A 26,624-nucleotide genomic window follows, 5' to 3' on the forward strand; every position below is an offset into this window, starting at 1 on the left:
TTTTCGGCTTGCCCCGACCAAAAGCTAATTCAAGTTTTTCGAAGACTGAGTGACCATGCCAGTTATTCAACAGTCCAATCTGTATAAAAGGTTCAAGACACATAGGTCTAACATGTCTTTGGTTAATTATACTGGTGGAGGCTCTTCTATGGTTGAACCCCGCAGCTATTGAAAAAATCCTGGAGCGGGAAAGCGCAATGTTAAAATAACAACAAGAACATAAAAACAACACCTGGCTTTTTTTCCTATCGAAATAAAACGTACGTCGAATACCCAAATGGTAATGTATAACATTCAAACATGTGCATTGATGTAATTCAATACATGAGCGATTCGTAATATTCCGCTATGGAACAGGAAGTCGGTATTTTTTTTATTGATGTCAAGTTATGCTGAATAATTACAGAACAAATATACTTTGCATAGTAAATAAAAAAGGATACAAACATAAATATATTTAAACATAGTTCATATATTCATTAACAGCAAACGCTTACATAGTAAGTGTTCCTTTCATCGTTTTACATGTATATATTGAATAAGTTTGCTGATGAAGAAGACACACAATAAGAGAGACAAGACAGTAACAGTAACACACAACGAAAAACCAATAGCTAAGAATTTTTGTTTATATGCATTAAAATTGCCATACAGCGGACTCTGGTGATTTCAAATTAATCAACAGAATATCACTGGTGTGATAATCACAATAAAAAAGAGTAAAACCTTGTAAATATTGTTTGTTATTTTCGCAAAAGCGTAAATATGGATGTCTTCCGTGTTTCTGTTTCGCGTGTGAAACGCACCAAGAACATTTTATGCGATACTGGTTGAAAGGGAAAACATTCGATTATAGAAACATTCAGAGGTGGCATCTAATCTTCCGCGTTACTTGTGCTTGAAATACCCAAGTTCATACACCACACAGTGACCGTAGCCTATCCAAGGCCCGATCGCCATACTTGATGGCTTCATCCGATTCCCTCCACTCGTACAAAAGATGAAGAACTAAATTGTCCTGTCCATATTCCTTTCTGCATCTGTCAACAGCCTTTTTATCCAAATTCAGGTCCACTGCCAAATCATTAGCAGATTTGCTAGTTGTTGACGATATTTCCGAAAGAGCGGTGTCCGTCATCACCTCTGTAAAATGGAAAGTACAACCTTTTATTTTTTACTTAGTAAAATATGTGAACGAAACGGATTGCTTTTAAGGAAAAAATGCAAACACATAATGGACACTCAACGTAAATTATCAAAATGTTAATCAATTTAGTTACGGTGAGCAGTAGAACGATTAGAAGGTACGTGGCGAAATTGACACATAACCCGAGCCGTACCTTTCTGGAACTGTACAAATGCACTGCATTTATTATGTAAATCATGGAGGCTGTGATGGTCAAGCATATCTAAAATGTGATGAACCTGGAAAACGATACGTGTGTAACATGCAGCTTTGCAGAAGAGCAAGATTAACAGAGGAACAGTCAATCATCTAACAAAATAAACGATATTTCGCTCAAGAAAACATGCTTACAACATTCTGTCCTTACTGAGTTTACTTTATTCAACAACTTGCTTTCAAAAAAAGTTAACCTTATCGTCGTTTTTCGAAGTTGCCTTCATCCAATCACACAGAGTAACTCTGCACACAGAAGGTGCATCGTTGTCGTCTTCAACTTTTCTCTTTGCAACCCGGATTAAGGACTCCAATTCACGTTTATTACCCACAATTCTAAGGAGGACATCCTTCCAAGAGTGTTCATCATTTTCACAAACTTGTCGGCTCAGAAAACCAGCCAGGGTGGTGACTTCAATTCCATTTGAATATTTATTTCAACATCTAAAAGTTAGCCATTTGCGATATTCATGGCAGTCATATCTTTGTTTATGCCGAATGGTCGCTATCTAGCAAGTGCCATCAAATGACAGGTAACTTTTATCCACTAAAGACAATATAGCGTATATGTTCAGTTCAGGAAATGAACGTTACTGCTATTGCTGCTGTTCATACTGCTGCACTGTATTTTGTATATTTCAACGAAAATCCAGTGCGTGTATATGTACAACAGACATAAACAGCTTATAATGAAATATCTGTCTTTTGTAGCACCTGAGGGTAACATTTAGAAATGACTTGTTTTACACTAGCTGTTCGCTTTTAAATTGATAAAATTACACATGAGATACGACTTACGATAGTACGGAAATCGAACGCGTGTCCCTTGAAATATCGTCTTTTGTCTCTCAATCTAAAACCCAGAAATCGACAGCAGCTATACCAGTAAGTATTTTTTGTTTAAATCTTAAGCAGATGTAAACATAGTACAAGTGTTGTTGGCTCAATAATATGTTACTTCTTTTAAAAACAGTATAAGGAGTATAAATGAAGTAAAGTATGCTACACATTCTTAAAAGTACATAAATAAAATACCTTTGGAAGTGTGACAATCAAATCAAATTGTTCGTCTGGAAACTCTGTCCCATTATCGACTGTCAGACGAACGATCCCTCGATATTCCTGGAGTTCCCTTTGCTTGTACATGTCGATCACGTGTAACTGCAGAGGTTCTTTTATCTCGTTCATATAGGTGAAGTATGTTATCTTGACCTGAGTTAAAAAATCATTTCTGTACGACCATTATATTTTAAACACGTTATTATGCTAATCCTTACCAGCAATTTCAAAACCTTAAGCATCACGAAAAGTTTAAGCAAGGGCCTTTAAACAGCCAAAACAAGTAGAAACAACATTAAACCTTTATTCCAAATTACACGTGGTGATTAACTTTTTGTTTTTCTTAGCAAAGCAAATGGTTAAGACATACAGACCATCCCTTTCTTTCCTGACGATGTAGCAATGTTTCCAGCGCAGGTCAGTATCAACCTTTGTCCGTCTCTTAGCAGAAACTGCTTGGTTACATCAGGACCTATTAAGTGAAATGTATTTTTATTTGTTGTTCGGTACGTTCATTTTTAACTCAGATAAATGTTACCCACACCGTCTTTATTCGTTTGTTTAATACTATTACGTGATGATAGATGAAGAAAGCGAGGCTGACATGTTATATTTCAAGGCACATAATTTTAAAGCTTGCACGAATATCACAGATTTGATAAAAAACAATAACACAACAGATCCGGCGTGGGATAAGCGATAAAATGTAATTCAACAAAATTCAGAATATTGCAGTTAACACTTGCATGAAATACGTACCACAACTGTACCCATCATTCCTCATTTGATCAATGAAACTCTTCACAAGTTTACTGCCTGCGACCATAACTAACGCTTTTTGGGGATTAACTACATGCTGCCGTACAATCATTCTCACCGGGGTCTTAAACATTTGTTCATGGCAGGATTGAGCTACCTTTAGAGCAGTTTCCTTAGGTATGTTTGCAGGCATTTCAAGTTCAAATAAACTGAAAAAAAATGTAAAATTGAAATGTTGACTTAATAATATAAACGGCATTCGTATCACTGCATTGGCCTCTGTGGTATACTTGGAAGCGGTGGCACAGTGTGTTTTAAAACCGGTATACAGTTGGTTTAATATATAATTGTATAAGAACCAATCAGACAAGAACATACCTGAATCTATCCTTGAAGGCAGGCAGAGTAACGGATACCACATCTTTGGTCCCCTTGTACTCCATGTCCGCAAATTTCCATATTTTCTCTCTTGTTGTTAACATATGGTACATTTTTCCACGTGAACTACGCCCTCATACAATTATTAAATGCCGTTTAAATACCTTTTCATAATTACAGTTAATTAGGCAAAGACGTCAAAATATAAAACTGTAACCCTGTTTACAAGCACAATATTCAAAGCCTTACATTGGCTTAACGAGGAACACACAGCATTACAAATCAACAAAGCCAAATTTGACTACCTTGCTTTCAACAAGGCAATTTAGCCAGAACTTGCATTGCGAACATGAAAATCACAATCATTTCATTAACTCATAATCAATTTATATCTAATCGCGTTTAGAAGTGCTAACATTATCGCCATTCTGATCATCTATGGCCATTTCGCATATACTGTGCACATTATTCAACATGCTCATGTAGTGAACTTCTATCAAAACGAAATTGGCTATACCTGTAGTTGGGGTCTTGTGTGCTATGTCAACCTCAATGTCTTTTGTAGGCGCTCGTTGACAGTCGAGTGATATCATAGAGCTAGTCGACATGACATTTTCCCAAACACGGTCGTCTTTCGCATTCTGGGCTATCGTTTCGGGCGATATAAGATTGACCTTAATAAGATCAATTGTATAAACTGTACATAACAAAACAGCTTTTAAGAACGCGTTTGAAATATGCCATTTTATGAACACATTATAAAGTCATTGTCGGTGTTTCAGATATTATTAACAAAGTAGTTGCATAAGATATGCAACAATCATAATATCATAATATACTAACAACCAGCCGAACTTCAGTCCTTGATGGAAAGGCGTCTCTTGGCATAAACAGTTTGACATTCTTGTTGGTAATGGAATTGAAATTCAGTCCAGGTTTGTCGACAATCACAGTCTGACCACGTGGTCTTGCAATAACCATGATCTTTATATTCTCAAACTCGCTTAACTCAATGCCGACGAGGTTGCTGACTGGAATATTTCTCTGAAGAGTAATAAACTTAATATGTGCATTTTCTTCAAGCAATACACCCTTAATTCATTTCATGTACCGGGTTCTGAGTCGTCTGTCCTTTACCTCCAGGGTTTATATTTGAATATTCGATTACTGTAATTTTCATTTATTTTTGAGCAAATTGTCTTTGCCGAGCGTACTTAATACTAACTAGGAATTTAAGCTCACATACCAAACGCACAGTCTTATGTCAATAACACCTTATATTTACTTAAAATCTCTTATTGACAAAAGTTAGTTCAGAATACACTAGCTTGTGCATTTGAAAAAAACAACAGCCAGTATTTATGATACTTGTTATTTTTAAATAACACCTGGGAAACTGCAGTATCAGTGCAACCTTATTTTCCGACATTGTCCGAGTTGGGCTAACGACCCCGGCTGTTTCCCAGTCGCTTCCGTTCACAGAAACCTTCAGGACCAGCTCGTCACTGGAACTGTTGACTGGGCAGTGCGGGATGTATACTCGTGATGGACACTGTTGAGTGAAGATAAATTGAGAGAACATATCTCCTACTTTAATTGTCTGTAACACCTTAAATAAATGGTGTTTGTGCTTCAACCAAGCTGCAGTAGTGTCTTAAATTATTAGGCAACAGCTGCAAGAGATATTGTTTGTGTGGGATTCGGTTGATACCAGATCGATTTGTATATGAATGAAATGTTAATGTCTCTTATGAATGTAAAGAAAGACCTCGTCAATTAGGCAAATATCAGCTACTTTAATTAATCATTTAATCAAAAATCCAGTCTGCATACCAAATACACAAAACTGTTAAAAATCATATAAAAATGTATTTTCCTTTTGATAAATGTGTAACCACTTTTCCATATTATTTCTTCCCTATAATAGGTACAACCCACAGCCTGGTTATTTAGTATAATATTGTATAGGCTTATATCACATGTATGCAAGCGCTAAGTGTACCAATAAACTTGTAATCTTGTAAACAAACCTCTGATTTTACTAGTCCTTTCTTTGACTCAATATTGATAATCGAGCTAACCGGTTTTTCACCGTCGTCAAGAATCTCAATAACGTCATCAAGCTCGTCACTAGCGTTACATTCCACATCTTCTCTCGCGATATTTCCCGGAGGCGCTGCTACCATACAACATACGCCAGAATGAAACGCCTTCTTTCCTCCAACTTCGTCGCAAGGGCGGTTGTATCTGAGAAAAAATGCATTATAAAGCATTCAATTATAACGTTTCATTACAATATGCGATGCATATAACTCTTCAAAGAAGATCAATTACTCTCCCTGAACACTTACACAATGGTCTGCCACTTATTCGACTATTTTCTCCCTTTTTTCCCTTCTCATCCGTTTTACTGACATAATGTTTAGAACATTTTCAATTAAAATAGCTTATATACCTTTTTTGGCATTTTGTACGTTTTATCTCTTCATCTTCTCAGAGCCGCTGCTTGTTTATCAGTATTACAAACTTACACAATTGGCTCCCAATTGTTGGGGTCCTTTCTCTTGGCCCGTGCCTCTTCCTCCTTTCTACGCCGTTCCATCTCTCTCGCCTCAGCTTCTTGCATTTGTCGTTCCATTTCCCGTTTGAATTTCTCCTCATCTAGCTTCTTCTGCCTTTCTCTCTGTCGTTCTCCAGCTTCTCTTTTTAAACGTTCTTCTTCCTCTCTCTAGAAGTATTAGTTTTGTTTAAATACATGTTAGTTATGCGGTTTCTTAGCTTGGTTCTTCCCATCAAAATTTATAACAATATGAGTGAATCTGGCACTGAACTGACAATAAAAGAAACTATCAACCTTTATTCTCTCTTCTTCTTCTCGTCGCTGTCGCTCTTCCTCTTCTATCTTTTGCCTTTCTTCCATTTCTCGTCTTTTCCGCTCGTCTTCTTCGCGCTAAATACAGGATAAAACTTTGTTTCTGGTTTGAGTCATATATATATAAATTATAGCTAGCCGGTTTTTCACCGTCGTCAAGAATCTCAATAACGTCATCAAGCTCGTCACTAGTGTTACATTCCACATCTTCTCTCGCGATATTTCCCGGAGGCGCTGCTATATATATATATATATATATATATATATATATATATATATATATATATATATATATAATTTATATATATATATCAACGTTGCATGTTTTGTAAACCTAAAGTTTAGCAATAGTTAATCGTAAGAAGGTAAAACATTTCTTGAACAAATATTTGAATAAGAATTAAAAAATACCTCCCATAGATGAAAAAGGAAAAACACCGCTTGTGGTGTAAATATATCATAAACATTTTATTGATTCTATTCGTTAGCTTATTCTGAAAACAATGAACTATTACATCCAGGTCAATACTACAGCCAAAAAATAATACGTACCACACATTTGAGTCATAATGTATAACAAACAGCAATAATTCATACCCGTTTTCGCTCTTCTTCCTCTTGTCGTTTCCTTTTTTCTTCTTCCTGTTTTCTCTCTTCTTGCTCTTGTCGTTTCCTTTCTTCTTCTTCTTCACGTTTTCTCTCTTCTTCCTCTCGTCTCTGTCGCTCTTCCTCTTCTTTCCTTTGCCTTTCTTTCTCTTCCCGACTTCTCCGCTCCTCATCCTTGCGCTCAATACGAAATAAAACTTTTTTAACGAGGGTCGATAAACAATTTACCTCGCAAGAAATGTAAACATGGAGTGTAACAATGGTAAGACGTTGGCAGTTTTTTTTTCTTGGATCAATATGTGAACAATTATGAAACATGCCTCCCTTAAAGGAAAAAGGAAATACCATTTCTGCTTGTGGTGTATAATATAATATTTAAATTCTAATGACACTATTTATAAGCTCAATTTAAACGCGCATGAGCTCTTACATAAAAATCATTACTTTAGCCAAAGCAATAATTCATACCACACATTTGTGTTATGATGTGACAAATAGCAATTATTACCAGTTTTTTCTCTTTTTCCTCTTGTCTTTTCTTTTCATCTTCTTCCTGTTTTCGCCTCTCGTCTTCTTCGCGACGTCGCCTCTCTTCTTGTTCTTTACGTCGTTTTTCTTCTTCTTTGCGACGTTTTTCATCTTCAAAACTTTCTTGTTTTGTTTTAACCCAGCTTTCTAGACAACCTGGAATCAGATATCCAGACAAAACCTAATTTTAATGACAAAAAAGAGACGGGCTTTTCAAGGTAGGAACAGGTCACGTATCTGTACGTTTTTATGAATGTGTCCACATTGTTGAAAACTTTATGCATGACAGTCTTGTGGTGGATTTTACTTAAGGGGTAGGGTTTAGTTGGCTGGTGTGCCACTCTGTTACCGGAATAGATAAACTTGGATTCTAATAAATTCTACGCTCGGGAACAATTTTAGAGGTGTGTGGATAGCCCGACGAGCCCTTGTCAGTGGATCCGTTAGTGGTTTGCAGGTTTAAGCACGATTGTTTTTGCAAGGGACACTGATCAACTAAAAAGTTAAACGCTACCTGTCAATACCTTATTAACTCCCTTATCAGTTATCAGACTTCTCACAAGAATTGGATTAAATAACTGTATGAGTGAATTTCAGTTCGGATATAATGTTTTCATTTATGTTACATACAGATCTGACAACTGTGTTCATACCTTTCAAGTTATCGATATCATCCATGGTTAGAGATGCACCGTCTTTTAGTCGTGCACAGGCAGACGTTGTCATAGATATGAGCTCAAATAGACGTTGGTTCGTTAGCTCGTTCGCCTTCATCTCCAAGTCATGTATTCTCTGCATAACCTTCAAATTCTCGTTAGGCAGTGCACCTTCAACCTCCAAACTCGCGTTAGGCAGTGCACCTTCAACATCCAATCTCACAGGCAGTGCACCTATTAATTTTAAATTCGCGCTACGCCGTGTACCTTTAATCTTCAAATGTTTGTTAGACAGTGTACCTCCGGGTTGCGCAACTGAAAAAGTTAATCAGTAAATACATGATCGGAGATTATTATTTGTATATAAAGTATATTTTCCTTTTACGTAAGTACCAAAATAATATACAAAGCGTAAAGAACGTGACGAATATCATAAAGTAGTAAGTCTAATGTAATATTAACAGTTACCTATGTCCTATAATAGTCTTTCAGTAACATAACAATCATTGACGAAACAATTTTATTACAACTCTAACAATAAACATGGCGCCAGTTGTCTATCATCCAATGAGGTAAATTAAAGAAGGAATATACTTATCAATAAATACATAAGCTTGGATAATAACTCATTTTAAAAGTATTGACAAATAACCTAAGATAATCAATTAAGCCTGATTACACCTTATTAGATGGTTCGGAAATTAATTCGCCTTTCTGAAAAACATTTCTTTAACCTACCGACGAGTCTCCTGAACAAGGCCTTGATTGCATCTTGTATTCGTTTAACTTGTTCTGGTAGACATTTCTTCAGTTCATCGAGCTTTTTGGTGATGTTTTCTACGTATCCGCTGACATCTTGGACGGATTTAACAGCTTTATCAATCGACTTCAAGTAAATGTAATTTTTTAGCGTCATGCTAATGTATTAATATAAATAGTTCATAAATTATTGACAAATGCTGTGACAAGTGAGAGAAAGTGAAGGCATACATAGGTTAGTAGTAAACGTTAGTGAGCTATTTCGCTTACCGCTCCAAGGCGGTGATCCTAAAAATATTAATTGATAAAGAGTTTGTGGTCTGTCTCATTTGTATAAACGGTGTATCACACATTCTTTGTTTGTTACGCCCTTACCTGGAGCTCTTTATCAGGACTATTATTAATTATTTGGCTCATGGGCTTGTCCCTATAGTTGCAAATGAATAATTCCATAAAACATTTGTTCGAGACAACTAATGATACAAGGACGAGCAAAAACAGCAATACTTTCTTATTTCAATTTAACAAGACAAATACTTAGTCTTAATGTCATTCAGTTTGGTCATGAAAACGGCACTTATAAACCCATTAAATCTGCGAAAAGATGATGCTGATCAATCGGAAAAGTATGGCCCTAACATCTCCTCAAATGAATATTTCGATGGGAATTCGACGAACATCTTCATAGCAAACTTGAGGTATGATGCAATGCGCATTAATCGAGCATACACCATGCAAAATGACAATCAGAGGTTCACAAGAACGAATGTTTTTAACGCGCCTAATATGCAATAAAAAATGAATACTTCGCATTCCGGCCAATTCGATATCGCGATGGTTTAAGTACAACGATGGCACTAACGTGTACACTCGAATTACGTTCGTAGACACGTTTAGTGTGTAAAAACTTCCAACTAGTTATGATAGTACAAGGACTCCCCTACAAAAAACGTGCCTGTTCAACGACAGTCAAGAATAGTTCAAACAGTGGCCCTTCTACCCTTCTTGATGTATGTGTCGTCGCGTAACTCTCAGGATATATGTGGATGACTTGATATATTTGACTATGATAAACCAGCATTAACAATTTACCGGAATACTTCATGTGCACAGAACTAAAAACATTTTAAAATGTATATTATGTAAAACCTATTTCTCAAGGCCCGAGAACTTATTGTTAAAGTCAACGGTCTTGAACGTTTCTACAACGCTAACGATAATATAACTGTTATAGGTGAATGCGTCTGATAGTGACAAATCCTGATGAGCAAGTGTCCTTGTCCGTGTAACATCGAAATCTTATGTTAGGGTCATACTGTCTTGATACTGCGAAACTAGATTTTTGTATGAGTTTATGATTATATGTTTTTGAAGAACAAAAGATTGATTGGTGTTATACAAGATGCATCAAACAGCTTCGATCAAGACTATCAGTATTGGAATACGTATGGATATAACATCAGTGGCAAAGATCAGAAAAATATATTGCAATTTATTAAAACACTGGTTACAGTGAGAATAACTTTTGACAGATAACTAATATTTAATTATGCGATTAAAACGTGAGACGTGAAACAGATCGTCAGAAAAACGTTCTGTCGTCACAGTTTATTTATCATATTTCTCCTTTTAATAATGCCATGTTGAAGCTGCACTCTCACAGATTTACCATTTTACAACTTTTTTATTTTTTGTCTTGGAAAGGGCAAAATTTTGCGTTAATATCCGCAAACCAATAATATAAGACCGTTACTGACGGTTTAAGAAAAATGCATAAAACATAAATTTTTGAACTTAACTTTAAAAATCTGCGATCTTATCTTTGTCAGCAGTCTTATTTAATTGGTTTCCATGGATTTTCACAAAAATTGGCTCGTTCAAAGACAAAAAATAAAGAAGTTGTTAAAATGTTCAATCTGTGAGAGTGCAGCTTTAAAATAAACCAAAACTGCGCTTATCAGCTAATATATATATCAGAAAATATTAAAACCGTACAAATTCATGTTCGTTGCATTCTTCTTATAAAACAAGATTCAAGAATGTGTTTCAAATTGATAATTGACAGTTTTTAATAAAATGTGTTTGACAGTTTAAGCACTCTATTTGATAGCTAACATACATGTTTATGTATCGCAAAGAAGGACTAAATTGCAAAACTTGAAAATAAAGTACTTAAATCCGGCATAAATGTAATGTTTTATTACATTTTAAACCATTACAGAGACATCTGACCAGAAATTTCAAAACAGATTTAATATGATTAAGGAGTATGTATTTATAACAAGTTCCTTCCTTCGGTTTTTTATACGCGAGTCATTCACTGTAAAACCAGCAAAAATCAAACGGGGGGAAATATTTTGTTGCGTTTATATTACATTTAACACTCACGGGGGCAAATTAACGCACCTCAAGAGTAAAAGTACTTTTACCCCCGTCGACATTTGCGTTTATATAAACATATTTGCTCCGAGTAAATATCGTGATATAAACGCAACATTTGGTATTGAATTATTATTTACGTATATGTGTATAATGAAGCCCTCAGCACATCAGAAAATGATAACACCGTAAACTATATACTTATATATACACACTCATGAATGTGTACGAAAACACGCTAGCTAGCTGTACACATCCCAGCTAGAATAATTATTATAATTTCTATCTCTTCTTCAAAATTTTATTTTCGGTTAGAATGAGTATTTTACTACGTATATCTTTGTATTCTAGTAAAGAACTGTTATAAGTTTTGTACCCTTTTCTCCATTTTTTTAGGGAAATTCTTTCTAAACGAACATAAATATATTGGCGATAAATGTTCTTTGTGATTATAACTCGCATGATATATATTTATCACAGGAGGAGAACAATTCTCCCAAATCCTCGACAGCGCCTCATTCCTATAACTGAATATCATGCCAGCAAAAAAATCATTCACCGCAACATCTTCTGAACAATGTCTTCATAGTTTAATTTAGTTTCAAAGGTGCGAAATTAATGTGCGTGCATTTTAGATCGAGCAAAGACTTTCTTACTCACCTGTTCCAAGCTTGTTTTGTAGTTATCAAACGCGGCATCACTGAGGGAATCGGGCGGGTCAGGAAGCTTCTGGAAACTTTTTATATGGCTACTCAAAATCTCCAGTGCGGCTATGTCGGTCATCTTGGGTCACAGCAAATGCCTAATTAGCATGAAACATTAAAAAAAGAACTTTGTATTTCTTTAACTTGAAGTCAATCTCAACCCCGATTGACAAAAGAACAGCTGTTTAATTACATAGCTAGCAATTAGAACTCCAATTTATTAACAGCTGGATTAACCTCAGTGATAAATGGTAGTTTGAAAACGCACTCAAATCCAACTTATATGCATAACTAATAAAGTGTACCGCTAACCAAAACTGAAGGTAAAATGTCTCAACCACGTAAAGGCCTTGAACAAAAAAACTTCTTCGGTTGCTATACATACAAAAGGCGAATGCGGCATTCAGTTTATTTGAAGATATTTTATTCTCATGAATTGAACTACTGTTCCTGGTTGTTTTAAAAAGAATACCTGAATGCCGGCTAAGTGTCCGATCATCAAATATAGTTTGAAATGGCAATTTCAATAATTGGTGGTTCTAAGTAGAGTATAATTATGTTTAAACTGCGTTTCGTTTCGTCAATTCATTGTTAATAAGCTAACAATTAAGATTAACAGATGAACTGCTCTCAGCAAGTTTTAAGATTTCGGCTAGACATAATGTTATTTGATTACAACGACTTAAATAACTCATGATATACTGTATGCTCAATTTGTCTGACATACCACCTCAGAGCAAAAATTGCTATTACGATTATATTTGGAGCTGTCAGTATGACATAAGACACTGCTCTTATTGTCGGGATTGAAGCAGTCTAATAGCATGTAATTATTCAAAAATATAGTCCAACTTATTTTTTTATCTATTTTTGTACGAGTAGGAAAAAATGACTGAGATATGAGAATGAAAACTGGTGACTATACCTCGACGGGATTACAAAAAACTGCGAAATGTTTATGACTGAAGCCTGGCTCTCACTATCAGTTTTATAACGTTTCACTGTGAAAGTCAAGCATTTTTAAAAAATATGTTTCGGCATAATCCTATTTCGTGCTTTAAAAGTTCAACGAAGAAACGAACAGTTTAAATAACAAATTAGTAAAACAAAAACCAAAATAACGATTGTGAAAAATTAAAAACTAAAAAATCAATATGTGATGCAAAAATACTGTAAAGACTATCTATTAATTTTGAGCTTTGAACTTATAAACTATCTTTAACTAGACATTTCACAAGTCATTAAGTACTTCATCTTTAATGTTGTAGTCGTTTTCATATTTTTCCCTATACATACATTGCATTTCTATTTTTCTTAATCTGTACCACCTTGTTATCAATGATATATAGACTTTAAATCAAATTTCGGCCATATCTTTAAATAGATGCATGCTATATCCACATACCCTGATTCTGTCAATGTTTTTGCGTAACGTTATATTCCACTTTTATACTATAGTGTGTTTTCAGTATAACGTGTTTTCTTAGCATCCCTTACGAAGCATTAATAACACGATTGTATAACTTTTCCAGAATACCGGACATATGTTTTCGAACATGTGATCAGTGCGGTAAAACTTCATTTCACATCAAGCGCAATGGTTAAGATTATCACGGTCGGATTTGATACTTTTTAAATACTGTCCTTTTTTTCATGGAGAACTAGAAATGTTGTTTTCAAAGCGCCGCCTCTAAAACGGGATCTTAGCTGAAGAGAGATACTGTTGATTGAGGGGTCAAAGCATTATTTTCAAGGACCTTTTTCAGCATGAGTCTTGACCAACGCATAAGGGGATATAACTTTGCAACTTTGTGCCCTTATATATCTTGCAAAGTGTACAACATTACATCAATAATTATCTGTGTTCAAGGTGTCAATAAATTTGAATTTTTGCAAGCGTTTTAAGTAAGTGTAGACGGAAAGGAAAACAGACGCAGTCCGATCGCACCATCCATCCATCTCAACTTAAGCGATCTTCGTTCCCACCATAACACCAGCGTAAGCCTTCTTCATTTCAAATTTTAATTATTCCATCATGCAATCATCATCACACGAAAACCCGTTCACAGGCACCCGCTTGAATGAAGATCTGATGGATGCCGCAACAAAACCATCGCCCCACAGTCCTGTATATAGTAAGCCTCGCATACATCACAGAAACCATTCATCCCACCAGGCAAGCGCAAATGGACATCCATATCCCCATCGCCCTAGGACCTGGTTTGACATGGCCTCCCAAAACACGGTCATGTCGATAACCAGTGATTCAAGCTCCTAAAACCTCTTCTAATCCGCCGCACCCTCCAACGTGATGAAGAAAATATACCCCTAATATCGTAACCTTTATGGACATCGCCGCTGACGAAATCGAGTCACGTTAACTTCCTGCAGCTTGTAGTTCGATCCTTCCTGTCCTTTGCCCCAACCCCCTTGACGATGATGTCCACAAAACGATTGCCGACTTCCCACCGTAAATGATATTTATTTATTTAAATAGCCACTATGTTTGACAATATTTGCATGAATATGAGTTACTATTCGAATATATGAATATTCCATTGTGTCAAGATTATTAAAAAAGGTTTTGTTTATAATGATTATTCCGGATAATTAACGGATCTGTAAGGTGAGGGGATGGGGTGGTACTGGGGGGTCTTGAAATATGTTGTTACTCTAGTCTTAAACAAGTGTACGGATTCTACTTAAGATCCAAATCAATCTATCAATGATGGAGACCTATGTATCGCTCTAATACGCTGTACACAAAATAGTTACACGCTTCTATGATATCATTTCCTACATTGCTGTCATTTGAAAGTGCAAATGTTTTATCTGTATTAAAAAAGCTCTGTATCCATTTAAATCGCTGAATTTATTTATAAATCGCATATTGTAATGCGCTTGAAAGTCAAAAAAACTTTTCAAGCAATGACCCAGAATGCATCGACTTGATTCTATGTATCGACGTGTTTTATTATTTTATTTTACATGTATAATGGCTACTATTTGGTATTATTTCTAAATCAGGTCATAACCTTTAAACTCGTGAATGAATGCTGCGGGGAGTATTTGCATTCCAGAAATGACCTGTATTAATAGCCTTAAAGGGACTGTACACCAGATTGTCACGAAAAAAATAAAAGAAATTCTGTAACGTATCTCAGGATAGTAATTTGATAAAATGTTTTACTCTTTGATATCGTAATTGTTTAAATGCCAAATATAAAAAAAAATGAGTCGGAGACCAGGTTCGAACCGGTGTCGCCAAAATTGCAGTCCAGGGATGTATCCACTGTGCTACGAAGGCTTACTACAGTACACAGGTTTCGAGAGACAATACGCCTTTCTAAAAACGGTCCTTAACTGGCTTTAGTGTTAACAATGTTTAAAGACAAACGAGCGTTGTCGTTCGCTCCACGGCGCTCTTCCTATATTTGTCAACAAAAGTAAACTCTGTATTCTCGACAAAACAAAGGGAAAAAAAGGAAGAGCCCCACAAGCGGGCACAAACGCTGTTAAAACTGTTGGGGTTTCTGTCGAAAGAAAAACGTACGTGAAATAACCACATTTTAAAGTAGTACATTCATATATGTGCAATGATGAATTCAATTCAATATATGAACAATTCGAAATGATCCGCTATGAAGCAAAATGTCGGTATTTTTCGGGATGTTTAATTAAGCTAAATAATTACAGAACAAATGTATACTCATGGCCAAAAGTTGTGTCCGGTATGGGTTTTATTTGTGCCTTGCAAATCCTCAATGCCAATTTTCAACACATTACTGTACCGGCAGTACTGGCTTAAATTCCAAAATTCTTTTTTAAATGAATGCATATTAGTGTCCTCTTTCCATCGATACCAAATTTATGAGTATGCGATATAAAACAAAACAGATATTGTAGTTTTTGTAGACCGGACAAGACTTTTGGCCATTAGTATACATTGCATATTAAATGAAAATGATACATACGAGACATATAACTATTTAAAATTTAATATATCCAATATGTTCATTAGCAGTAAACCCTTACATACCATTAATACGTGATATCTACACCGTTTTACGTATATATAAGTTTGATGATGCGGAAGACACACAATAAGACAGAGAATACAGTTACAGTTACAAACAACGCAGAACCAATCGTAACGCACGTTTTTATATTCGCCTTGGTTATTTTAAAATAAGCAACAACATTCAAAGATACAGGTCACTTGGAGCAATTTTATTTGCACTGGTTTAATAATCACAAAAAAGCCAAAGTTAAACTTTCTACATTAAAGAGTGTTTGTTTTATTCGAAACAATAATAAATGGATGTCTTCCATGTTTCTATTTCGCGTGCTAAACGCACCGAGAACAAATTATGCGATACCGATCGAGCATGAAAGGGGAAACGATTATAGAAACAGTCAGAGGTGGCATCTCATCCTCCCCGTTTATTATGTTTTAACAACAAAATTTCAAACACCACACAGTGTCCGTAACCTATCCAAGGCCCGATCGCCATACTTGATTGCTTCATCCGATTCCCTCCACTCGTACAAGAGATGATTGACTAAATTGTCCTGTCCATATTCTTTCTTGCATCTGTCAACAGCCTCTTGATCCAAATTCAGATCTACCGCCAACTCATAAGCAGATTTGCTAGTTGTTGACGATATTTCCGAAAGAGAGGTGTCCGTCATTACCTCTGTTAAAAGGAAAGTACATCCTTTGAATGGTTACTTTGTAATATGTGTGAAATTAACAGAATTTAATTAGGCACACATATGAAAGACATCCAGGTATTCTAAATAAGAATTTCAAAAATACCTCATTAGCCATATATCCGCCCCGTACAGTAAGGATCACTTCAAAGACGCTTTCATCAAAGTACATGTTGTTTTTGTTGAAATGATTAAAACAGACCCTCTTAATACCTCATTGTATAACGGTTAGAAGATTAGCGTCGAAATTGACACACACATAAAACATACATAGTTAATAAACACGAGCCGTACCTTTCTGGAACTGTACAAATGCACTGCATTTATTATGTAACTCATGGAAGCCGTCACAGTCAAGCGCAACTAAAATGTGATATACCTGGAAAACAAAAGCGTAAAACGTGTAGCTTTGCCGTGGAACAAGATTTGTAGAGGAACAAGCAATCATCAAACAAAAACAATATTTCGCTCGAGAAAACATGATAACTGCAATTTGTACTTTCTAAGTTTACTCCATTTAATAACATGTTTTAGAAAATAATAACCTTATCGTCGTTTCTAGAAGTTGCCTTCATCCAATTACACAGAGTAACTGTGCAAACAGATGTAACATCGTTATCGTCACATTTTCTCTTTGCAACCCGGATTAAGGACTCCAAATCACGTTTCCCAACTATGGCAAGTAGGACATCCTTCCAAGAGAGTTCATCATGTTCAAAAATTTGTCGGCTGAGAAAACCAGCCAGGGCAGTGACTGCAATTCCATTAAAAAAGTACTTTAACATCCTAATCGCAATTTGCGATACTAATGGCAGTCATAAAGTTGCATGTGCCGAATGGTCGCCATCTAACGTCATTAGCAAGTCCTATTCAATGGCAGGTAATTAAAACTAGCTGAAGACAATGTAGCGTTTATTTTCAGTTTAAATATAGCGTGTATTTTCTACTACTACAAACTAATACTAACTTCTACCACTACCACTTCCAAAAACTACCACTTCTACTACTACTACTACTACTACTTATACCACCACCACCACCACCACCACCACCACCACCACCACTACTACTACTACTACTACTACTACTACTACTACTACTACTACTACTACTTCTTCTACTACTACTACTACTACTTTATAAGAAAATAAACCTGCATATATAATTAATATAAATAAATATTCCTCAATATATTCGTTTGCCTTTTTTCCACCTGAAGGTAGCACTTACAAATGACTTTCACAAGCAGTTAGCTTTGAAATTGATCAAATTGCATATGAGACACGACTTACGATAATACGGAAATCGAACTCGTGTCCCTTGAAATAAAGTCTTTTGTCTCTCAATCTAAAATGCATAGATATAAATAGACAGCAACTACACCATTGAGTAATAATCTAAAATTATTATTTTAATCATAAGCAGATAAAAACAAAATTCAAGTGTGTGTTCTTGGCTTAAACAGTTCTTGACTTTAATGGTTAAATAGTGTCTATTTCTTCAAAACATTATTTTCAATTTATAAAAAATAAATTATGCCACGCATTCTTAAAAGTACATAAATAAGATACCTTTGGAAGTGTGACAGTCAAATCCAATTGCTCGTCTGGGACCTCTGTCCCATTATCGACCGTGAGACGAATGATCCCGCGGTATTCCTGGAGATCCTTTTGTCTGTACATGTCAACCACGTGTAGTTTTAGAGGTTCTTTAATCAAGTACATGTAGGTGTAGAATGTCATATTGACCTGGGTTAAAAAAAGTATTGCATTTCTGTACGACTTTTGTTTTAAACGCGTCATATTCTGTTTATCATTACCGACAATTAATAAATTAATGAAATTACCTTAAACAAAATGAAATGGTAAAGCAAGGACATTTGAACAGCAAAACACCTAGAGGTAAAATATCTAAAGAAGCAACAGCCATGACCCTCAACCCTAAAATTACACGTGCTGCAAAATTGTGTTATCTTAGCAAATGAATTTTTGAATTCATATAGACCACTCCGTTTTTTCCCGACGATGTATCAATGTTTCCTGCGCAGGTCAGTATCAACCTCTGTCCGTCTTTTAGCCCAAACTGCTTGGTTACATCAGGACCTTTAAGTAAATTGTAGTTTTTTTGTTTGTTTCTGTGTTTTCGTTTCAACGCGAATAAGTGCCATACTCACTAAGATAATGAATTTGACTATTGGCCAGTTTCAGTCACAAGTCGTTTGTTTAACAGTATTACGACCTCCAGGGAAGTTTTATTGCGAGTCAGGTCGTGCATGAGATTTACATATTTGATGGGAAAAAAAACCAACACCAAAAATCCGGCGCTGGATAACTGTATCCATCATTCTTTGACTGATCATTAAAAATCATCACATGTTTCAGTATTTTTAACGCAAATAAATGACATTCACATTTAGACAAATTTGACTATTCGCATGTTTCTGACACAATTAGTTTTGCAATATTATCACGCCATGACAGACGAAGAGAGGGAGGTTGATATTTTCAAACCGTGTAAGAGCTCAACAAATTTAATAAAAAGACAGCAACATCAACAACATCAAATCCGGCATGAGATAAACGATACAATTTATTGATAAGTACGTACCATAACTGTACCCATCATCCTTCATTTGATCAATGAAACTCCTCACATGTTTACTGCCTGCGACCATAACTAACGCTTTCTGGGGATCAACATCATGCTGCCGTACAATAATTCTCACCGGGGACTTAAACATTTGTTCGTGACATGATTGCGCAACCTTCAGTGCTGTTTCTTTAGGGATGTTGGCAGGCATTTCAAGTTCAAATAAACTGATAAAAGTAAAATTTGAGATGTTAGTTTTATGCAAACTGCAATGCTATCTCGGCAACGGTATCTGTACTTTGAAGCGGTGACACGGTGTGTTTTAAAACCGGTATTGGTTATATATACATTTGATCTAATGCCTAATTCTATATGAACCTATCAAACAAGAACATCATACCTGAACCTGTCCTTGTAGGCAGGCAGGGTAACAGATACCACATCTTTGGTCCCTTTGTACTCCAGGTCCGCAAATTTCCATACTTTATCTCTTGTTGAAAACATGTGGTACAGTTTTCCACGTGAACTACGCCCTCCTATGGTAGTCATTGAGAACCCATGTAAGTAACTTTTCAATTAGCCGATTTTTCAGCCAAAAGGTTAACAAATAAAACCTTTTTCGAAGCACAATATTCAAGGCCTAACAGAAGCTCAACGAGAGACAAACAACATTACAATATACAAAGCCAAATTTGACAACCTTGCTTTCGACAAGACATTTTAACAAGAATTTGCGTCGCGAACGTGAAAACACAATCGTTTCATTAACTTTAATTAATTTATTTCTAATCGCATTTAAAGGGGTAAACAATCACCCATCATACTGAATAATCTCTGACAGTTTCGCATACATTGCGCACATTATTTTACCTGCTTATGTAGTGAACAACAATCAAAACCAAACTTGCTATACCTGAAGATGTGGTCTGATGTGTTATGTCAACCTCAATTTCTTTTGTAGGCGCCCGTCTACAGAAGATTGATATCATAGAACTTGTCGACATTACATTTTCCCAAAGACTGTCGTCTTTCGCATTCTGTGCTATCGTTTCGGGCGAAATAGAGTTAACCTGAAAAGCAACCATGGACAAGAACATTTAATTGAACTTAAAATAACAAAGACAGCTTATTTTAACGCGTTTAAAATACGCCATTTTATTTACACACTAGAAAGTCATTGGTTTTTCATTATGTCGATGTATAAGATACTTTCCAAAACATAATTGCATATTATATGCAACTACCATACTATAAGAATATACTAACAACCAGCCGAACTTCAGTCCTTGATGGAAATGCATCTCTTGGCAGGAACAGTTTGACATTCTTGTCGGTAATGGAGTTGAAATTCAGTCCAGGTTTGTCGACAATCACAGTCTGACCACGTGGTCTTGCAATTACCATGATCTTTATATTCTCAAACTCGCTTAACTCAATGCCGACGAGGTTACTGACTGGAATATTTTTCTGAAGAGTAATAAACTTTATCTGTGCATTTTCATACAAACAAGGATCCCATCATTCATTTACATCTACCGGGATGGGAGTGGTTACCGTGTGCCTCCTATCAAGGTCTATATTTAGATATATGCCCATTCGCCTTGTAACTGTATTATTGTTTAAGATGGCTTTGCCTTGCGTACTCATTACTCATTAATCTTATTTTTGGCAGCTTGCGGATCAAGATTTTTAACTTGACATAAAAAAGACATCGTTAGCTTAGAATACACTAATTTGTGTAATAGAAAAAAAACAAAGCCAGATTTAAGAGGTTTGGTATGTTTTTAAAACAAAAGTCAGCATGGTAGGTTCTGGTATGTTTACATAACTTAAAACATATAACATAAAAGTTGTTTCAGAATACACTTGTTTGTATATTAGAAAAAAATCAAAGCCAGTATTTATGATACTTGGTATGTTTAAATAACACCTGGGAACTGCAGTATTAATGAAACCTTATTTTCCGACATTGCCTGAGTTGGGCTAACGACCTCGGCTGTTTCCCATTCGCTTCCATTTACAGAAACTTTCAGGACCAACTCATCACTCGAACTGTTGACTGGGCAGTGCGGGATGTATACTCGTGACAGACACTGTTGAGAAAGGACAGTCAAATAACATATCTCCTACTTTAAGTATCCCATTCTCTTTAACTAAATAGAGTTTGTGCTCCAGTCAAGCTGCCTTTGGGACTTTAACTATTAGGCTAACAAAATTTCAAAACAGCTGCATTAAGTAGTGTTTGTGTTGGATTCGCCATGTACTACAAACATGTAGATCGAATTGTAAATGAATGAAATGTTTTGGCAAACCTCTGATTTAACAAGTCCTTTCTTTGACTCAATATTAATAATCGAGCTAGCCGGTTTTTCACCGTCGTCAAGAATCTTAATGACGTCATCAAGATCGTCACAAGCGTTACATTCCACATCTTCTCTCGTGATGTCTCCCGGGGGCGCTGTTATCATACAACATACGCCGGAATGAAACGCCTTCTTTCCTCTAACTTCGTCGCAAGGGCGGTTGTAACTAAGAAATCATTGCAATATATACATGTATACATCTTCTATTCAATAAGTTTCATTACAATATGATATGCATATAACTCTTTGAGAATTACCATTCTTCATGTCTTACACACTTACACAATGGTCTGCCACAAATTTCAAAACATTCTCCCTTTTCATCCCTTCTGTACCGCTACTACCGACCGACATAATGCATAGAACATTTTCATTTAAAATAAGCTCAAAGAACTTGTTTTTGACATTCTCTACGGTCTTTTGCCTCATGTTTCCATAAGAGCTCCGTGTATACCAGTTTTACAAACTTACACAATTGGCTCCCAATTGTTGGGATCCTTTCTCTTAGCCCGTTCCTCTTCCTCCTTTCTTCGCCGTTCCCTCTCTCTCGCCTCAGCGTTTCGCATTTGTAGTTCAATTTCCCGCTCTAATTTTTCCTTATTCAGCTTCTTCTGCCTTTCCATCTCTCGTTCTACAGCTTCTCTTTTTAAACATTCTTCTTTCTCTCTCTAGAAGAATAAGTTTTGTGTAATTATATAAATAGTATATTTAAGTCATGCGGTTTCTTAATATTAGCTCAGACCATAAAACGATATAGGTGATTCTGACACGTTACTGACACAAAGAGAAACTACCTACCTTTATTCTCTCTTCTTCCTGTCTTCTCTGTCGCTCTTCATCTTCTTTCCTTTGCCTTTCCTCCTCTTCCCGTCTTCTCCGCTCTTCTTCTTTGCGCTAAATACGGGATAAGACTTTGTATAATATAGACATACGGAAATACTGTTTTTGGTGTATATATTATATTTACATACTAATGACTCTATTCATCAGCTTAATTTAAAATAAAAGATCTTGAGCTATTTCATCACTATGTCATTATGTATAACAAACAGCAATTAGTTTATACCCGTTTTCTCTCTTCCTCCTCTTGTCGTGTCCTTTCTTCTTCTACCTGTTTTCTCCCTTTTTCCTCTCGTCTCTGTCGCTCTTCCTCTTCTTTCCTTTGCCTTTCTTCCTCTTCCCGTCTTTTCCGCTCCTCTTCTTTGTGCTAAATACGGGATCAAACTTTGTTTACGTTTAAAGAGTGGTATAACAATTCACCTTGCATGAAAGCAAGAGTGTTACAATGGTAAGTCTCCGGAGGGTAAAAACATTACTGGATAAATATTTAAACAAGTATAAAAAGCCTCCTTTGAGGAATAAGGAAAAACTCTTTTCTGCTTGTGGTGTATATATGATATTTACATTTTGATAACTCTATTCATTAGCATAATTTAAAAGTTCATGAGCTATTTCATCACGACCATTTCTACAACCAAAACACTAATACATACCACACGTTTATGTCATTATGTATAACAAAACAGCAATTATTTAATACCCGTTTCCTCTCCTTTTCCTCTTGTCTTCTCCTTTCTTCTTCTTCCTGTTTTCGCTTCTCGTCTTCTTCGCGACGTCGTTTCTTTTCTTCCTCTTTACGGCGTCTTGTTTCTTCTTTGCGACGTTTTTCTTCGTCAAAGCTCTCTCGTTTTGATTTTTTCCAGCTTTCTAGACAGCCTGGTATCAGATATCAAAGCAAAACCTATTTTTATTGACACAAAGAAGGGATTTTCAGGTTTGAGAAGGTCACGTACGTGCCCATTTATATGGGTGTGTTTACGTTGTCAATTATTTTTGGCATGGCAGTGTTTTTTTGCGAATATCTATTTAGAGCGGTTACATCTTGGATTGTGTGCCCACTGTTACCGGAATAGATACCTATTTGTTCTGACTGCGGTAACCTTCAACAGTGAGCATTTTAAGGGATGGGTGGGGTACCAAACGAGTCCTTATCAGTGGCTTCGCTAGTAATTTGTACGTTTAAACACGTTTATCTTTGCAAGGACCATTGATCAACTCAAAGGGCAAGCGCTATCTTTAAGTACCCTATTAACTGCCTTATCAGTTGTCTTCTCACAAGTATTGGATAAGATAATTGTAGGAATGAATTGCGGTTTTGGATACATTTATGTTGCATACAGATTTGACAATCGTGTACATACCTTTTAAATTCTCGATATCACCCACCGTTAAAGCTGCACCGTCTTTTAGTCGTGCACAGACAGTCTCTGACTCAGATATAAGCTCATTAAGACGATGGTTCATTAGCTCTTTTGCCTTCATCTCCAACTGATGTATTCTCTGCATATACTTCCAATTTTCATGAGGCAGTGTACCATCGGGTGAAGTTACTGAAACGTGAGAATATATGCTCGGAAATTATTATTTGTATATAAAATACATGCTATTTGGCCTTAACTCCTTTTTGTATAAGTAACAAATTCGCAACTTATAATACTTACTAATAAAAAATCAATCATCCAATGATGTAAATAAACGAATGAATATAACTATCAAATATATAATATATACGATTTAATAAACAGTCATTTTAAAAGTTTTGACAAATAACCTTAGATAAGCAATTAAGCCTGATTACACCCCTTTAAATGCTTGGAAATTAGTACGCCTTTCCGTATAGCATATCTTAAACTTACCGCGAGTCTCCCAAACAAGGCCTTGATTGCATCTTGTATTCGTTTAACTTGTTCTGGTAGACATTTCTTCAGTTCATCGAGCTTTTTGGTGATGTTTCCAGCGTATGCGCTGACATCTTGAACGGATTTGACACCTTTGTCAAGCGACTTAAAGCAAACATAACATTTCTTAAGCGTTATGCGAATGAATAAATCTTAATAATTCATATATGGCAATGTGTTTTCGAAATTCGAAACATATAGCAACAACAGAGGTGAAAATAGTATGATTTTCTGAATTTGCTTGTTAAGGGAACCTTGATTAAGCTGGATTCGTTCGTTTGAGGATGCTATCTGTATCTCGTCGTTGAGTACTTTCATGCTAGATATCAGTTCATATGATGTGCTTGACTTTGATTTTGACTGTCTTCAAGTTGATACTCAGATTACGCTTACATTTAATCATTGATATATGTTGTGACAAGCGAGAGGATATGAAAGCAATTAAGGTTTAAAACTTGAATGAACTATTTCGCTGACCGCTCCAAGGTGGTGATCCTAAAAACTCTTATTAATAAATATATTTTGCGGTTTGTCTAATTTGTATGAACGGTGTGTCACACTTTTAGTGTGTGTTGTGTCTTGACCCTGTGGCCATTATTTAATGTTTGGCTACTGTGCCTGTCCCTATGAATCTTTTCAATGAATCATTTTATAAAATACTTTTCGTTCGCGACAACTTTTATTACAAAATACAGCAATATTTCTCTTTCCGATTTACAAAAAAATACTATGTCAGTCAATTTGTCATGAAAACGACCCAGACAATCATTTTTAAATCAGTGAAAATGCTTTTGCGATCAATCGGAAAAGCATAGTCATAGTCATAACCGCCTTAAAGAATAATGCGATGAACCATTTGATAGCAGACATTATGTTTGATAAAAAGTGCATTCGTCGAGTATAAGTCATGTAAATAGACGATGATATGCGATCAAAAACGAATATTCATAACGCACTTAATATACATGATAAGAATGAATACATTATTCAAGCTCATTTGACATCGCAATGGTTAAGGTATTACGGTGATACTAACGTGTACAAACGTATAACGTTCGTAGATACGTGACGTGTATAGGAACTTTCATCTGGTTATGATTGTACCAGGACTCCCCTACAAAACCGTGCCTATTCAACGACAGTCAAGAATAGTTAAAGCCGTCGCCCTTCTTGATGTATGTGACTAAGCGTGATGTTGACGATGATTAACACGTATTTACAATCTTGCGAAAGACTTCATGTGCACAGTATTCAAGTCATATTAATTTGTTTATTATGTAAAACCTATTTCTGAAGGCCTGTTAAGCCGGGTTTCTGTTTAAACATTTTGCTACTGAACTTATTTCTGTAGTTTTTCTCATAAATACTGATATATTACGATATATCGCTTAAGAATTAAAAGGAAGGAATTTGGAGGTCTTCTATGGACTACTTACGTTAACCAATTCAAGGATTTATGATAGCGGCTCAAGTTGTCTGTCATAACACTTCAGAGCAATAATTGTTATTACTTTTATATTTGGAGCTATCAGTTCAAAATATAATACATTGCTCTCATTGTCAAGAGTATAGCTGTATGGTAGTAGATAAATTATTCGACTTCTAATCTTTTTTGATAAATTAAGTAGGAAAAATGGCGAATGTTAGGATAACGAAAACTGGCGACTATACCTCGACGGGAATACAAATAACCGCGATATATTTAAGACTGAAGCCTGACCCTCACTATCACGAATTTGGCTACGTTTCCCGGCATTTTTAAAATCATGGCGATTTTTAACAAGTCGTAAATATGTTCTTTTATCTGCGTGAAACGTACTTGAGCCTTGAGTGTCCCGGATTAATCAAGAATGTTGATAAGATGCCGATATATCGAGTAGGTTTCAATATTTTACTTTTACGAGGGTCAATCTAGACATTCGGGTTTACAAAACGAGCAAAATAACCATTTCCTAAACTATTTAAATATAATGTAGTGTTAATAAAATGACAAAGATAACACAAAGAATATTAACAGAAGCGAATGGAAATAAACATATGTTAAAGGCTACATATAAAGTCAGCATGATTGAGTTACGGTTATCTAGACTTACTAAGTTGTTACCAGATTTGTCAAATTCTG

At 35.7% G+C, this 26,624-nt stretch overlaps 4 protein-coding genes across 4 annotated transcripts; all 4 read right to left on the reverse strand.

Moving 5' to 3' along the window:
- Nucleotides 1-573: 573 nt before the first annotated feature.
- LOC128219867 (uncharacterized) lies at nt 574-3,691 on the reverse strand. Its single transcript, XM_052927999.1, has 8 exons — nt 3,596-3,691; nt 3,218-3,426; nt 2,833-2,930; nt 2,435-2,611; nt 2,198-2,252; nt 1,597-1,811; nt 1,341-1,425; nt 574-1,143 (listed from the first exon to the last, which is right to left on the reverse strand). Exons 1-8 carry the CDS (start codon nt 3,658-3,660, stop codon nt 914-916), a joined length of 1,134 nt encoding a protein of 377 aa, XP_052783959.1. The 5' UTR covers nt 3,661-3,691; the 3' UTR covers nt 574-913.
- A 732-nt stretch (nt 3,692-4,423) lies between these two features.
- On the reverse strand, nt 4,424-6,515 carry LOC128219220 (eukaryotic translation initiation factor 5B-like). The gene is made up of 5 exons (XM_052927035.1): nt 6,450-6,515; nt 6,127-6,323; nt 5,626-5,842; nt 5,010-5,147; nt 4,424-4,639 (listed from the first exon to the last, which is right to left on the reverse strand). Exons 1-5 carry the CDS (start codon nt 6,513-6,515, stop codon nt 4,424-4,426), a joined length of 834 nt encoding a protein of 277 aa, XP_052782995.1.
- A 30-nt stretch (nt 6,516-6,545) lies between these two features.
- LOC128219221 (reticulocyte-binding protein homolog 2a-like) lies at nt 6,546-12,178 on the reverse strand. The gene is made up of 6 exons (XM_052927036.1): nt 12,056-12,178; nt 8,996-9,143; nt 8,255-8,572; nt 7,582-7,757; nt 7,065-7,253; nt 6,546-6,704 (listed from the first exon to the last, which is right to left on the reverse strand). Exons 1-6 carry the CDS (start codon nt 12,176-12,178, stop codon nt 6,546-6,548), a joined length of 1,113 nt encoding a protein of 370 aa, XP_052782996.1.
- A 4,066-nt stretch (nt 12,179-16,244) lies between these two features.
- LOC128219222 (uncharacterized) lies at nt 16,245-26,258 on the reverse strand. Its single transcript, XM_052927037.1, has 19 exons — nt 26,223-26,258; nt 24,461-24,607; nt 23,966-24,104; nt 23,305-23,480; nt 22,831-22,971; nt 22,563-22,658; nt 22,236-22,369; nt 21,714-21,930; nt 21,332-21,494; nt 20,668-20,855; nt 20,315-20,471; nt 19,802-19,937; nt 19,420-19,628; nt 18,792-18,914; nt 18,384-18,658; nt 18,105-18,159; nt 17,358-17,566; nt 17,107-17,191; nt 16,245-16,796 (listed from the first exon to the last, which is right to left on the reverse strand). The coding sequence occupies exons 1-19, from the start codon at nt 26,256-26,258 to the stop codon at nt 16,567-16,569; spliced, it is 2,916 nt and encodes a 971-aa protein (XP_052782997.1). The 3' UTR covers nt 16,245-16,566.
- Between the last annotated feature and the right edge of the window lie 366 nt (nt 26,259-26,624).

Source organism: Mya arenaria, chromosome 15, assembly GCF_026914265.1.
Source record: "Mya arenaria isolate MELC-2E11 chromosome 15, ASM2691426v1".
NCBI lineage: Eukaryota > Metazoa > Mollusca > Bivalvia > Myida > Myidae > Mya > Mya arenaria.

Coding starts and splice junctions, on each gene's coding strand:
- LOC128219867 (XM_052927999.1), bottom strand. CDS start 3,660: ATGGAGTACAAGGGGACCAAAGATGTGGTATCCGTTACTCTGCCTGCC. Junction 2,253..2,434: donor TGATTGTCACACTTCCAAAG/GTATTTTATTTA, acceptor TCTGGGTTTTAG/ATTGAGAGACAAAAGACGAT. Junction 1,144..1,340: donor ATTTGTACAGTTCCAGAAAG/GTACGGCTCGGG, acceptor TCCATTTTACAG/AGGTGATGACGGACACCGCT.
- LOC128219220 (XM_052927035.1), bottom strand. CDS start 6,515: ATGGAAGAAAGGCAAAAGATAGAAGAGGAAGAGCGACAGCGACGAGAA. Junction 5,148..5,625: donor AAGGACTAGTAAAATCAGAG/GTTTGTTTACAA, acceptor TTCACTCAACAG/TGTCCATCACGAGTATACAT. Junction 4,640..5,009: donor GGACAATGTCGGAAAATAAG/GTTGCACTGATA, acceptor ATTACTCTTCAG/AGAAATATTCCAGTCAGCAA.
- LOC128219221 (XM_052927036.1), bottom strand. CDS start 12,178: ATGACCGACATAGCCGCACTGGAGATTTTGAGTAGCCATATAAAAAGT. Junction 8,573..8,995: donor CTTGTTCAGGAGACTCGTCG/GTAGGTTAAAGA, acceptor TAACTTTTTCAG/TTGCGCAACCCGGAGGTACA. Junction 7,758..8,254: donor TGATATCGATAACTTGAAAG/GTATGAACACAG, acceptor ATCTGATTCCAG/GTTGTCTAGAAAGCTGGGTT.
- LOC128219222 (XM_052927037.1), bottom strand. CDS start 26,258: ATGCCGGGAAACGTAGCCAAATTCGTGATAGTGAGG. Junction 22,659..22,830: donor AGGAGGAAGAGAGAAAACGG/GTATAAACTAAT, acceptor TCCCGTATTTAG/CGCAAAGAAGAAGAGCGGAG. Junction 18,659..18,791: donor TATGAATTCAAAAATTCATT/TGCTAAGATAAC, acceptor ATTTTGTTTAAG/GTAATTTCATTAATTTATTA.